This window comes from Panonychus citri, unplaced genomic scaffold (assembly GCF_014898815.1).
Source record: "Panonychus citri isolate SS breed McGregor unplaced genomic scaffold, ASM1489881v1 Contig00092, whole genome shotgun sequence".
NCBI lineage: Eukaryota > Metazoa > Arthropoda > Arachnida > Trombidiformes > Tetranychidae > Panonychus > Panonychus citri.
In genome coordinates, this window is record NW_026515497.1 from 61,547 (window position 1) to 75,291 (window position 13,745).

General features: G+C 32.9%; 3 protein-coding genes across 3 annotated transcripts; 2 read left to right on the top strand and 1 right to left on the bottom strand.

Annotated features, from left to right (window-relative positions):
- Positions 1 to 924: 924 nt before the first annotated feature.
- LOC128387741 (proline-, glutamic acid- and leucine-rich protein 1-like) lies at positions 925 to 4,228 on the bottom strand. Its single transcript, XM_053347003.1, has 8 exons — positions 3,957 to 4,228; positions 3,801 to 3,865; positions 3,615 to 3,720; positions 3,222 to 3,509; positions 2,999 to 3,146; positions 2,302 to 2,903; positions 2,131 to 2,236; positions 925 to 2,059 (listed from the first exon to the last, which is right to left on the bottom strand). The coding sequence occupies exons 1-8, from the start codon at positions 4,056 to 4,058 to the stop codon at positions 1,068 to 1,070; spliced, it is 2,409 nt and encodes an 802-aa protein (XP_053202978.1). The 5' UTR covers positions 4,059 to 4,228; the 3' UTR covers positions 925 to 1,067.
- Positions 4,229 to 4,331: 103 nt separating this feature from the next.
- LOC128387754 (integrator complex subunit 12-like) lies at positions 4,332 to 6,331 on the top strand. The gene is made up of 3 exons (XM_053347022.1): positions 4,332 to 4,539; positions 4,624 to 4,698; positions 4,802 to 6,331. The coding sequence occupies exons 1-3, from the start codon at positions 4,414 to 4,416 to the stop codon at positions 5,747 to 5,749; spliced, it is 1,149 nt and encodes a 382-aa protein (XP_053202997.1). The 5' UTR covers positions 4,332 to 4,413; the 3' UTR covers positions 5,750 to 6,331.
- A 1,261-nt stretch (positions 6,332 to 7,592) lies between these two features.
- On the top strand, positions 7,593 to 8,108 carry LOC128387676 (TATA-box-binding protein 2-like). Its single transcript, XM_053346918.1, has one exon. The coding sequence runs from the start codon at positions 7,593 to 7,595 to the stop codon at positions 8,106 to 8,108; it is 516 nt and encodes a 171-aa protein (XP_053202893.1).
- Positions 8,109 to 13,745: the final 5,637 nt, after the last annotated feature.

Below are 13,745 nucleotides of genomic sequence, written 5' to 3' on the forward strand. Positions count from 1 at the left end.
CTTTTCACCACCATAACAAAATCATCATGATTCGGGTAACTTTTTGATAATGGTCAAGGTTTCTTACGTTTTTTGCATAATCTCTATTTGTTTCTATGTTTAATTCAAATTGCTTGTGTTTTGTTGTTTAATTATCAATGTACACATTGGCTATTGATCAAAGAGTAAAGAGTCTCTCTACTCTTTGCTAATGATTAAATTTTTTAACTCCCCCACTCTGATGACCTTAATAATCAATATAATTTTAAGATATTCACCTTTGTTTAAATAATTTCCTATGTTGTTTTCACCTTTAGGATACCTTTTATTATCATCTTTTTATTAACCTAAATTACAATTAACAATTCGCCCAATCTGATTGTGCAGAAATTAAGCTTCCAGCTGAAAATGTTGAAGTGAAATTAGAATCTCTCTTGAAAACCGTTGCAACTGAGGAAAAGCTTCGTCAAGAGGCTCGATTAAATTTGCACAATAAACGAAGGGCATCATTGACAAATTTAAATGTCTTCGATCCTGGGGAAGGTGAACCACAAAAAGGCGCCAGTCGGTACCTTTTTTTATTTCATTTTCTTTTAGAGCAGATCAAGATCTATCAAAATATGTGCAGAAAAGTTGGTCCTCAGGGTAGTCCAAAGATGCTATTCAAGTCGGAATGAAAAAAAACATTGTTTTCTGTGTCTAACGAGCCTCACGTTCAAAAAAAATTGCAAATATATATTTTTCTTAAAGAACAGCTCAAGAGCTTTCGTTTGATACCAAGATCAGCTATATAAGTATATTAATTCGATCACAAAACAATTCAGACCATTTTCCTGTTTTTGGCGAATTTTACGGAATCCGCGAGTCAGATCAAAAAATTAAAAAATACGTGTTGATTTGTTTTAACTCATAAGTTCGAAAATTAAATAAAATCACATCAAAAAGTTTAGGCTAAAAACAGTCAAAAATGCCTGATGTCCTTTGATTTAATCAATGCAAACAGAAACAGTGATGGAAAAATCGGTGATAGAAAATAGTTTTTTTTTCAATTTAAACACTGGAAGGATTTACTTTTTCTGATTAGAGATTTAATCGGCAATAAAATCTTTTATTATGTCAGAATCAGAAATCATTTCTCCACTCGATTCACCGATTTCATGGATAATTGTTGTTGGTACTTCTATTATGGTTAATGAGCGACTTGATGATTGAGAATCTTCTTGAACAATTCTGCTCCTTTTACTTGGACTCGTAATGACAATGTCAGAATCTCGTTTAACTGCATTGACACCTGATTTAACGCTAACAATTTCCAGGTCATCATCTTTATCTCCGGTGTCACTTTTACTTGTTTTGACTGTGTCACCACTTTCAACATCGTAAACAATACAATCCCCATTTCCAGGAGAATCATCAATCTCTTTAGAATCTTCTTGAATCATTATAACATCGGTAGTTTTAGTGTCTTCATCTAGATTGTCAAAACCTTCAAGTTCGTCATCAGCATCAGTTTCCACTTCATGAGTATCACCATTTGTTTGACAAGTTGGTGTGATTTGAGCTTTGTCAGAATTTCCTTCTATCGGTTCTTCGGGAGGTTTCTCAGTGAGCTCTTCAGTCTTCTCCTTTTCTTGATTCTTTTCCTCCTCTGGACCTGAACTCTCAGTGGTTACGATTTCGTGCTCATTTAGAACATTTTCATCATTCTCAGTATCTTCGTATGTGAATGGGTTGGTGGCAGAAGTTTCATTGATTCTTAATATTTTCATAGGGTTAACTATTCCGTTGAGAGATCTTAATGATTCAAGACAAAATTCTCTTATCAGACTAGAAGAATCAATATTGAGAGCTTTTTGCAGCAAGTTCAGAGTAATTCCTATGGGTATGGTTTCATCTTCTTGGCTAAGTAGAACTATCAATGAAATTAGTTCCTTACGAGTCTCAGGTTTCCCATAAAAAAGCGACGAAGATATAGAATATCTGTAAAGTGAAAGTACTTCTTCGAGGACAAATGTCGCAAAGAAAGTCACCTGATCCAAAGGTAAGAACATGAAACAATTCTTTACAAACGAATTACTCGCTGAAAATTAAGAAAATGGAAACAATTAGAATCGTTATAATTTGATGAATAATACAAAAAGAAATAAATACCTTTCAAACAATTGAAATGTAGCGAATTCAACTTATCCTTAATGAAGGGCGTTGATAAGGCGGCATCAGAATTTTTCCCTGATTTATCCTTTTTGATGTTTCTCAGCTGAAAAGGAAAAGAAAATTGAATTAAATTCTTTGCTATGAAACATCCAGTCTTTTCATTTTTACCTCAATTTGTTTCTGTCCAAGCTTCATATCCATCATAAAGTGTTTGAATAGAGAATCAGCTGAATCTTTATCAATCATTATGTTAGGTCCAGTTACGGTAAACCATTGATTTAATATTCGATAGCAATGATTTTTCAAATCAAAGATACACAATTTGGACATGACTGCTGGTGATGATGACGTTGTTAAAGTAATAGACTTTTGTAACGAGTCACTCGTGTTCGTAGCAATTTCCATGATTCCAATTAAACTTGCATAGATTAACTTTGAATGAATAATTAAAACTTTTCGTAGGACGGAAATTAATTGCTCTAAGACACTGAGAGAATGCATTTGAATGGACAAGATTGTTAATGCAAGACAAGGATCTTTAACATAAAGAACATCAAGTTTAACCAATGAAGCTCGAGAGATTAATTGTAATATACAAGTTACAGGAACTAAATAACCGGTGGTACAAGGATCTTGTAGCATTTTACAGGCGGCAAGAGCCAAAGCTTTGTAACTTTGTTCCAATTTCATTCGGCCGATAAAATTTTCCTTCTCATGTGAGTTCAATAAGGTTGGTAGTTTTTTATTTGTAAGCTTGAGACTTTCAAATGCTGTAAGAGAAAACGGAAAAAAGTAGAAAAATAAGTAAACCAAACGTGGATTGAATAATAATCAATTGAACTGATTGATTGTTGACTATACTTACGAACTCCCCATGATGAAAATCTATCCAAAATAGAGTTCATATTGTCGATAACGGAACAAAAATGATCAAACCAACTATTTTTAGCTGTTGCATTTGACTGACCGGGAGTCGGACAATAATGAATATTAGCCAATATTGAGACCAAAATCTAAAGAAAAAAAAAGAAGGAAATGAAAATTTAGAGTTGATTTGTTAATTGCAATTGTTGACAGTTTATATTCACCTGAAAACCACTATTGCAACTTTGAATATTTTTACTGATGAAAGTGTTGATAATATTTTTTTTAGAGCCACAAGATCCGGGATATTTGGTGACACAAGTAAGAAGTACTTTATAAACTAAAGCTGAATCACATTTCTCAATGATATAATTGTTACGGCAAATATATTCAACTATTTGACTGACAATGTGAAGACTTAATTTACGTCGAGTATTGTCATCGTTATGACCTACTAACAGTAGTTTATCCAAGAGTTTTAGAGCGATATTTTTACCAGTCCAGTTTGATCCCTAGAAAAGATTGAAAGAGAAAATGAAATTACAAATATTCACCAGGATTGGAAGGGTGAATCTATCGAAAAGGGAATGGATCATGAAGGAAATAAACCTTCCAACCTCAATGTATGAGACACAAAATGAAGCCCAATTTTTGAAATTCTCTCCTAAAAGTTCATTTGGCATTTCCATGAGATATTCTTGAATAAGCAGAAATCCATGTACCCTAAAAAAATAGAAAACAAGTGAAAATTGTTAATCTTCAATCTCAACATGCTGATTGGAACAAAAACAATTAAGACTTACCTTCTAGTTGGTGAAGAAAGAAGAGAATTAATATGAGACTGGAAGGTATCATGATATTTATTATCCTGAAAAATCAATTCGATCGAAAGAAGAAAAAAAGAAACCAAATAATAAATAAACCGAAAAGCTGAAAATGAGAATAAGAAATTCACTCACCCGATTATAAATAGATTTAAAGTTCCTATTTTGATTTATTAACTGGATTGTTTGATTGAATGGGACAGAAGAGTGGAACACTTGACTTAGAAAATCAGCCATAATTAATTAATTAATTTCACTCTGTTTGAACTTCAAACTTTGAAGAATCACGAAAATCAAAATAAGAAATCAAGCCAACAAAAAGTTTTTAAAAAACTTTTCGTCAAAAGCGTGGTTAAGTCTGTTTGTACAACTATGGATTCGATATTCACAACAAAATCACAACAAATGAATTTAAAGTCAACTGATTTGCTGAACACATGTTCCAAATCGATAGTATCGATCGATTAGATTTTCGATACTATCGATTGGTCAGATTTTGAATTGTTTTGTAAATGTAAACATTGATTTCCCTTCATTTGGTGATTGTTACTTTGATAATCAAAGTTTGATTGTCTCTTTCAAATTAATTTAAATGATGGCCAACATGGCAGAATTTACTCCTTTATTTTGTAAAGCTATTTCCCTTCTCCATTCAACATCTAAATCATCAACTGACCAATTGAAAAGTCTTCTCGATGAATGGTTAGCCCTCAAAACGGTAAGAAAATCTTTTTTTTATCTTATTTTGTCAAAATTATCCTACTGATTTCCTAATTTCTTTTTCCTCTTTTTTTTATAACAGGATAAAAATGTAACTATTGATTCTATTAAACCAACTGAGAGTAAACTTAAAGAATCACAGAAAAGACCAGCTAAGGTAATAATAAGAATTATCTATTTTCTTTCGTTTGATGTTCCTTCTTTTTGTACTTCCATTCAAAGATTAATGGCTTTTTCTCTTTTCTTTCCTTCCTTTTCAGCCCATTCCTGCTGTTGTTAAGGCTAAAAAAAGTAAATCTCATTCATCTCCATCGTCACGTAATCAAAGCCCTGAGCCCAAGTCAAAAGCTTCACCCACTCAAATTACTCCATTGGCAGAAGAATCAATTGTCTCAATTAAAAAGGAAGAAGATTCAGATGCTACTGATATTGAGGATGAATCAACGGATGCTGGTGAATTTGCTCTTGAAATGGGACTTGCTTGTGTTGTATGTAAACAATTAGACTTTGCTCCAGGTAATCAGCCTGTTGAATGCTCTGAGTGTCACAATTTGTATCATCAAGAATGCCATAAACCACCGATTACAGACAGAGATGTCAGTGATCCTCGAAATGTCTGGTATTGTGCTAAATGTACTAAAAACATGGAGAAGGCATCGAAGAAGAATGCTCGTTCCAACAACAAAAGTCCAATTTTAACAAGTTCGGCATCATTTCAATCAGCCGTTAATAGTGGACGTGATTCAGCAATCCAATTGATTAAGGCAAAAGCTGCAAATGAAAGTTTATCATCAACCAGTAATAGTAATATAATGCAACCCTTTAAAAGAGTTGAAATGAAAATACCACAATCACCTGGAGCCAGTGGATCAGGTGGTAATTCAAATCCAACTACACCTACCAAACCTGTTGGCTTAGCTGGACTTGCGGCTAACCTTTCGAGGACAACATCGTCTCCATCGATGCCATCAAGTAACAGTTTATCAAATAGTTCATCAAACAAGGAGTCTAGTAGCTCATCTTCATCTAGTTCAATTCCCACTTTCAACTTATCTTCATCATCTTCCACGTCCAACTCATCATCATCTTCATCGCCTGTTACTCCATCAACCCATCCTTCAGCCAATTTATCTAAAGCAGACAAAAGGATAGCTCAGATGAAAAAGAAAGCAGCTAATAAAAAGAATCTACTAGCTTCAATCAAGTGATGAAAGATTAACTAACAGCTCTTCATCTCAACTAATTTCTACTAATTGATTTATTATCAATAGTAAATCCCAGTGGCTGAGATAGAGAAAGAGATAGAGAGAGATATATAGAAACTTATATGTGATTTTGGCTAGAGAACAAGGTTAATGTGTAACAATTAACTGACCTTGTCTAAACGCTGGACAATTTGAGCCAACTACAATTTAACCTTTCTGATTTTAATTTTCCTTACAGTCCGAAAAGTGACCTACTAAGCGGAAAATGGAATTATGTCTCCAATTAAGAACTTGAATGTTTTATCTGTCAACTGATTGTCAATCGCACTGAATTGCTTTTCCAGAAATCAATAATCAAAATAAGGGTTCAACCTTTTTTTCCGAATAGGTTAATTTTCTCATTTTTCTAACTAATTTTTACCAAGCGCGTTGATCAATTTCCATGGGTGATTCCTTTTTCTAATTGCAATTGCTTGAATGGCTCATAAGAGAATAATTGTGACTCTGGGTAATAAGATAATTAATAATTAATTTATTATATTTTTGTCATTTCATAAAATAAATTCAATGATATCCAATGTTTAATTGAACATTAGTTCCGCCAAGAAGAATCAGGTGGACCATTAGTAGTAAAAAAGGTCCCCCCTACCACTCCATTGGTATCTTTAGAAAGGTTTATCGTTAATTAGCTCCCAATTGAGATTGCAATTCTTTACTACCATCATAAAGATTTTGTTTGGGTGTAAATTGATTTGCTGCAGAAGTTGAGGTTAAAGTAACTCCAAGGAGAGTAATTAGAAGCATGAGGACTTTGAAAAGACTGAAATTCATAATAATTAGTCTTAATATTTTCAAAACAAAAGAAATGAAACTTAAACGATTGTTATCGATGGAAATAAAGTTGAATTAGACTGGTGAAAATTCAATTGAAAACTCATCCTTTTTATATCATCCAATCGACATTTGAACAAATATTTTTCACAGCAATTGTATTTGCAATTAGATAAAATTCAAGGTAAGATACAAGTGAACAGAGAGAAGGCAGAGTTTTTTACTTATTAGAATAGAAAAAGGAAAACCATCGATAGTTAATTAATTAGCTTGTGCTTTTAAATTAATAGGTTTCACTTTTAAGGTTCACTAAGTGTGATGAAAGACAATAAAATTCTAATAATTTGATTAACGATTTATTCAGAATTAGTTAGTAATTGTGAATACTCATAACTCACAATTTGAAAAGGTTTTGATATCACTTTCATGGGCAATCAGCTCATCAAACAATTCAGGAAAATAAACTAATTAATTACCATTTTAACCTAAAAAATCAGCTAATTTTGTTACATCATTTATTCAGCTTTAAGATGATGTAGTGTTAAAATGATTAATTACTGTAAATTAAGTTGAACAATTAATTAATTCTCTCTCACTTTTTACTTGTACCAACAATTCCCTTGAAAACTCGTCCTCATGTGAATACGTGGAATCGACAATTGAATATACTTTAATTTAGGAACGAGTATGTCCACTCAAATGTGGCCTCCGTCAAATCCAAGATAGATAATTTTGCATGAAATCGACTCAAAACTCTCCTAGTCTTTCCAACTGTTCTTGAAAAGGTCTAGTTAGGCCAAACTAGACTTGTGAAGTTCAGAATCTGAACCAAATATTATTGACGAGTCAAAATTAGTAGTAGTAGTAAAAGGCAACATTATAAACCACTTTTCTCTTTCTTTTTCTCTTTCTTTTTGGACATTATAAGCCACCTAAGGTTGTCCTTAGACTAATAGTGGTGGCGTCCTTGTAGTATATAAGTATGTGTATGGGATGAATGATTATTAGACTGAAAATGGTATTAATTGAAGACATTGTAGTGAACAATATTGTAATGTCATTCAAATTGAATGATAAATTAGACCGTGTCAAGGTGAAGGAGAGTTTTCCATCTGTTGATTATCCAAAGCGTTTTTCTGGTGGAATATTAAAGTTGGATGGTGGTTGTTTATTGATATTTAATTCTGGAAAGATTAATGTTACTGGTGTTAAAAGCTACGAGGCAGCATTTAATTTAATTGAGAAATTTTGTGACATTTACCCAGATAATTTATATAAAACTGAAGCAAAAGTAGTGAATATTGTGGCCCATTCAAGGTTAATTACGAATTTCATTTATAGTAGACTTGATTCATTCCCATATTGTTCTTACGGACCAGAGTTATTTCCTGGAGTTCATGTTAAAGTGGACAATTCAAACGTAATATTTATAATATTTAAAAGAACTGGACGAGTTACTGTGACGGGAATTCGTGATATAATTGAATTAAATAAATACTTTGATCTATTCAAACGGATATATAAAAGGTAACTATGGATAAAGCAGAGGATTACCGTGTTTGGTGTAAGAGAGTACTTTTCATGGTACAAATCTTGGTTCTGGTGTCAATGTTGATTACATCGATTGTCAATATAATAATGAAGACGGGAAACTTGTCATTATGGACAGCATTATTAGGATCATCTCTTGGATACATTTTACCTACACCGCGTTTTAGGAGTAATAAACATGAAGAACGAAAGTCAACAACTGATGTATCAGCCCCTTCGTCAATTGTAACTTAATATAAAATAATAAAGAGATTGATTGAATTGAAAATGTCTTATTCTGTTCATTTGAAACATCCATTTACAATGTATGTGTCTGGGCCTACGGGTTCCGGTAAGACATACTTTGTGAGAAATATGATAAATTTAGCTGAGAGGATATGTGATCCTCCTCCTGTGAAAATAACATACTTTTATGGTGAATACCAAAAGGAGTTTAATTCAATGAGTAACGTGACTTTTGTAGAAGGGTTACAAGAGGACTTGATCAACCAGGCAGGTGGAGTTGAACCTGAATGGATTATTATTGATGATTTGATGCTTGAAGCAGCAAATCAATCTTTTATTAGTAATCTTTTTACACGTGGTTCTCATCACCGTAATATATCAGTAATTTTGATTACACAAAACTTTTTTGTCAAGGGTAAAGAGAGTAGAAACATTAGTTTGAATAGTCAGTATGTTGTGTGTTTTAAAAACCCTCGAGATAAATCGATAATTTCAAACATTGCTCGTCAAATGTTTCCATCAAAGATAAAAAAGTTACAGAGAGTGTTTGAAGATGCAACATCTAAACCTTATTCTTATCTCTTTTTCGATCTTAAACCTGATACACCTGAAAAGTTGAGATTATTGGCCAACAATTTCAATGAAAACGATGACCCAATGATTGTTTACCCTTTATAATTTATATAAAAGGAAATGATGTTTCAACTATAATCAACATGACGATTGAAGGAGTAATCAAATGTCTTCCGACATTAAAGAGATTAGCTCATGAGAAATCAAAGACTGAAAGAAATAAACTATTGAAAAAAGCAAAGTCTTGTATTTTCTACTCAATTTCTGATATTAGTAAAAACACATTAAACGGAAATATACCAATTAATCCTACACAGAGAAAGAAAATTGAAAAGTATAAAACTCAAATAAGATTGTTATCAAGGAAATCAGGAGTACCATTAAAGAAGCGTAAAGAAGTTGTTTATCAGACAGGTGGAGCTTTTCTTCCAGCACTATTGTTACCAGCTCTTTCATATTTTGGTGAAAAGTTGATAAATAAGTTCATGTAATGAACACAATATCAAAGATGGTGTTAATTCCAGAAAAAGAATATCAATTACTTAAAAACAATATAAAAGAAGTTCAAGAAGTTGTTGAAAAACCGATTGAGGCTCCACCTTTAGAAGAATTTAAAAAGACGTTCAAAGAAGCCATTAAAGAGTTTGAAAAGAGACCATTGAAAAAGAGAAATAAACAAAAAACACTCCCACTTATAAAATGGACAAGCGTCAAGAACTTTTAAAGAGTGTTTATTATGACATCAACAACACTGGAAGTTTTGGTGGTGTTAATCGATTACATGATGCTGTCAAGAACATTGATCCAAGTATTGATGTAAATTTTGTCAAGGAATGGTTACAGGGCCAAGAGACATATACAAATTTCCGATCGAGAAAAAAGAACTTTTTACGTTTACCTGTATTAGTTGATAAGCTTGATGAACAATGGCAAGCCGACTTGATGGATATGTCATATTGGGCTAAAGATAATGACAATAACCGGTATCTATTAGTAGTAATCGATGTATTGAGTAGATTTGCCTGGGTTGAATCTGTTAAAGACAAATCATCATCAACAATTACAGGTGCTTTTAGAAAACTATTTGATAATGGAAGAAAACCAGAAAAGTTACAGACTGATCAAGGTAAAGAGTTTAAAAACAAAAGGTTTCAAGACTTTTGTTCAAGTGTTGGAGTTCATTATTTCACAACAACAGACAATTCGGTAAAATGTGCATTAGCTGAAAGATTTATAAGAACTTTAAGAGCTAGAATATACAGATATATTTATCACAAGAGATCAAATAGGTACATTGATGACCTACAAAAGATTGTTGACAATTACAACAACTCATTTCATAGAACAATTAAAACGAGTCCAAGACTGGTTACCAGAGACAATCAACAGGAAATTGTACAAACAATTCAAAAATCAATTAAATCAAGACCTAAAAAGAAGAGAACAATTAAAGTAGATGATCATGTGAAAATTCCTCTAAACCCTTTGACTGGTGACAAAAGTGCTAGTCAACAATGGACTGATGAGGTGTTTAAAGTCTCAAGAGTTAAAGAGACACCTGGTCATACTGTTTACAAGCTGAAAGACTTGATGGATGAAAACATTACATCAATTTTCTATCCGGAAGAAGTCAAAAGGTTAAATACGACCCTAATTCAGAGTATAGAGTGGCAGTACTTGATCGTGTTTATGATCGAAGGAAAGATTATATAAGCACTTGATACGATGGGAAGGATGGCCAAAAAGTTTGATACCTGGATCTGGGACGTAAGAATGGATGAGACTCATTCACAATCGATCTCGTTTCAAATGGATCAATGAACTTATACCCTGACAATACAATCTCAGCTTTTCAAAATCGAATTGACCTCCTTTAGAGTTGAATGGAGATGGGAAGTTGGATTAACAGAAGTTTATTTTCCACTCAAGTTTGTTGGAAAGCTGAGATAAAATATAAAATAAAGTATGCACGTTTTTTCAAGCTCATTGATAAGAATGAACTATTTCAGGATACCGAATGGAACGATTCTCTTCCTGAACAGACAGTTCGTTTTTTTGTATCGGAACCTCGTGAAAAAGTGATTGAAAAGATAAATCAAAGTTTTCAAGAAGCATTTAAACCTAAAACCTTTACTCCCCGAGTTGATGTCAAAAACCAGAATCTTGAAATAAATCCATATGTATTGAATTTTGGAATTATTTACAACAATAACACAGCGGCAGACATAACATTACCTAAAGATGGTGAGTATGGAAACTCCAAGTTTGACTGGTGGGGTCCTACGACTTCTAGTAGAGGACAGTATTGGATAATGAATCAATTTGCAAATAAGGAGGCTCACTGTGGATTCATTTATGCTCCATTTTTTACTACAGAAGTGAAAAAATATTTAGGAATAAACCATGTACCAGACGCAGACTTCATGTACGATCAACCGAAAATTATTCTTGATAGAAATGAAACATTCAACCTTGAAGCCAAGGAAGATAAGATTTTTCTAATGTATTTATATACTGATATTATCCAAGATCATATAGTAGGTGGGACTCAATCACCAGTGTTACGTGCTCTGCCATTAACAAGTGGCATCTACAAAGATATCGGATATTGTACATTTCTCATCGAATATATTACCCTGTTCGAAAAAGCCATTGGTGAAATATCAGTGCTTGCTACTCACGACTCTGGAGAGAGTAAAATTTGAATCTGGTGGAAGAATGTTTTAAGTTTAGATTTTAGAAAAAGACAAAAGTTGTATAAAGACCAACAGCGTTTCCTCAACCATCATCGATATGCATCGAAAAGCTTACTGCCCTAAAGATAGTGACTTTAGTCATTATTACTCAAGTCAAACTGGTTCTGGATTTGGTGATATTAGAGTTGTTAGAGCACCACGTTACCAACGAGGGTACGGTTTGGTAGTTTTATATCAAGACTTGCTATGCCACTAATTAAATATCTTGGACAGGAAGCTTTAGATAAGGGAGTACAACTCGGTAAAAAGTTGCTCAAGATCAAAAATTCAACAAGCAATCAAAACTGGTGTAACCAATTTAGCGTCAAAGGGTCTAACGAAACTTCAACAGAAGGTTGAGAGTATCCAAAAAGGTAAAGGAAGAAAAAGGTTATATAAAAGGAAAACAATTAAAAAGAAAACAACAGGTAAAAAGAGACCAGTCAACAAGACAAAGAGAAAAGCAAAGAGAAAAACTCGTGACATTTTCAACAAGAAATAATGGAATTTATTCACAATGAATCATCACCAGCTACTATTGCTGAGCTTGATTTATTCAAATTACCACCTACCCAAACTGTTGTTGAATCAATGTATGATGTTGAGTATCGACCTGTAGGATCCCTTGATGATGCGAAAGTTTTTGAATTTGTTGTACCTGCCTCTGAACATTATTCTGATCTATCAGCTTCTTACTTACATGGAAAGGTCAAAATTGAGTACAAAGATCCAATACTACCTACAGATACAATCACACCCGTGAATAATTATGCTGTATCATTATTCGAAGAACTTGATGTTTACCTGGGAAATGTGAATGTAACGACAGGTAATAGTTTGTTTCATTACCAATCATTTATCGAAGATTTGTTTTTCAAATATAAATCCCCTGTTGATGCTTGTCAATTGATTGATGATGATGATAAAAGAGTCAATCGAATTAAAAATTCATTTGATTTCATTCTACCAATTCATGCACCAATGTTTCAACAAGAAAAGTTTTTGATTGATGGAGTACCTATTGTTTTACGATTTAAACTGGCACCTGCAGCTTTCGGCTTAACATGTTCAAAGTCGGGATCAATTTCATTAAAGTTTGAACAAATGTCATTATTCATTAGGCGAGTAAAGTTATTCATGCCTGTTCAGATGACTATCGAACAAAATCTAGCTAAATCCATGGCTAAATATTACTTTCAACGAAATGAAGTTAAATCTTATCATCTCGTGAATGGATTTGCTGCCAGTAGTATCGATAATGTTTACAATGGACAGTTACCACGGAAGGTAATAATTGGATTCGTAACTGACAAGTCATTCAGTGGTGACATTACGGCAAACGCATTTTCGTTCAAACATAAAGACATGAAGGAAATGTCATTGGTTGTTAATGGTGTCAAGATTCCGAGTTCAGCATTCAAACCTGATTTTAAAAACAAGATTTATATGAGAGAGTATTACAACATGTTCAGGGCTATGAATCAAGAGTTTGGAATGTCTAAAATTAATATCAAGTACTCTGATTATGCTGACAAGTACCCATTGTTTGTATTTGATCTTACAGATGATGGTACTTTGGCAACAGACTCTGGTGCTCTCTCAATGATTAAAAGGGGAAGTGCTCGAATTGATATACAATTTACTGAAGCTCTGACTGAGGGATTACACATGATTGTCTTTGGAATATATGATAGTGTAATTCAAATCAATTCTTCAAGAAATATAACAACAGATTATTGATGGCTTTGTCGACAGTTGACATTGAAAATTATCTAAATAAATTTCCTCAATTTAAAGGTGTATTATCAATTGATAAGTTACCCTTTGAACTATTTCAGAAACCCTTTGGTATTGTAATCAATTTAGACCCTAGTTGGAAACCAGGTTCTCATTGGACAGCGATATTTGTCTCAGAGTATGGAAATGGTGAATATTTTGACTCATTTGGTACTCACCCACCTGATGAAATAACTATTTTCTTGGAAAGAAATTGTAAGAATCACTCTTTTAAATATAATAAAAATATATTTCAAGGTGATTTATCAATCAAATGTGGTTACTATTGTATTCTTTTTCTTGAATCA

Bases quoted from the DNA above. Each gene is read 5' to 3' on its own strand.
- LOC128387676 (XM_053346918.1), top strand. From the start codon at position 7,593: ATGGTATTAATTGAAGACATTGTAGTGAACAATATTGTAATGTCATTC.
- LOC128387754 (XM_053347022.1), top strand. From the start codon at position 4,414: ATGATGGCCAACATGGCAGAATTTACTCCTTTATTTTGTAAAGCTATT. The intron at 4,540-4,623 runs GTAAGAAAATCT...TTTTTATAACAG, and splicing joins AATGGTTAGCCCTCAAAACG to GATAAAAATGTAACTATTGA. The intron at 4,699-4,801 runs GTAATAATAAGA...CTTCCTTTTCAG, and splicing joins CACAGAAAAGACCAGCTAAG to CCCATTCCTGCTGTTGTTAA.
- LOC128387741 (XM_053347003.1), bottom strand. From the start codon at position 4,058: ATGGCTGATTTTCTAAGTCAAGTGTTCCACTCTTCTGTCCCATTCAAT. The intron at 3,721-3,800 runs GTAAGTCTTAAT...CTATTTTTTTAG, and splicing joins CTTTCTTCACCAACTAGAAG to GGTACATGGATTTCTGCTTA. The intron at 3,510-3,614 runs GTTGGAAGGTTT...AATCTTTTCTAG, and splicing joins TTTGTGTCTCATACATTGAG to GGATCAAACTGGACTGGTAA.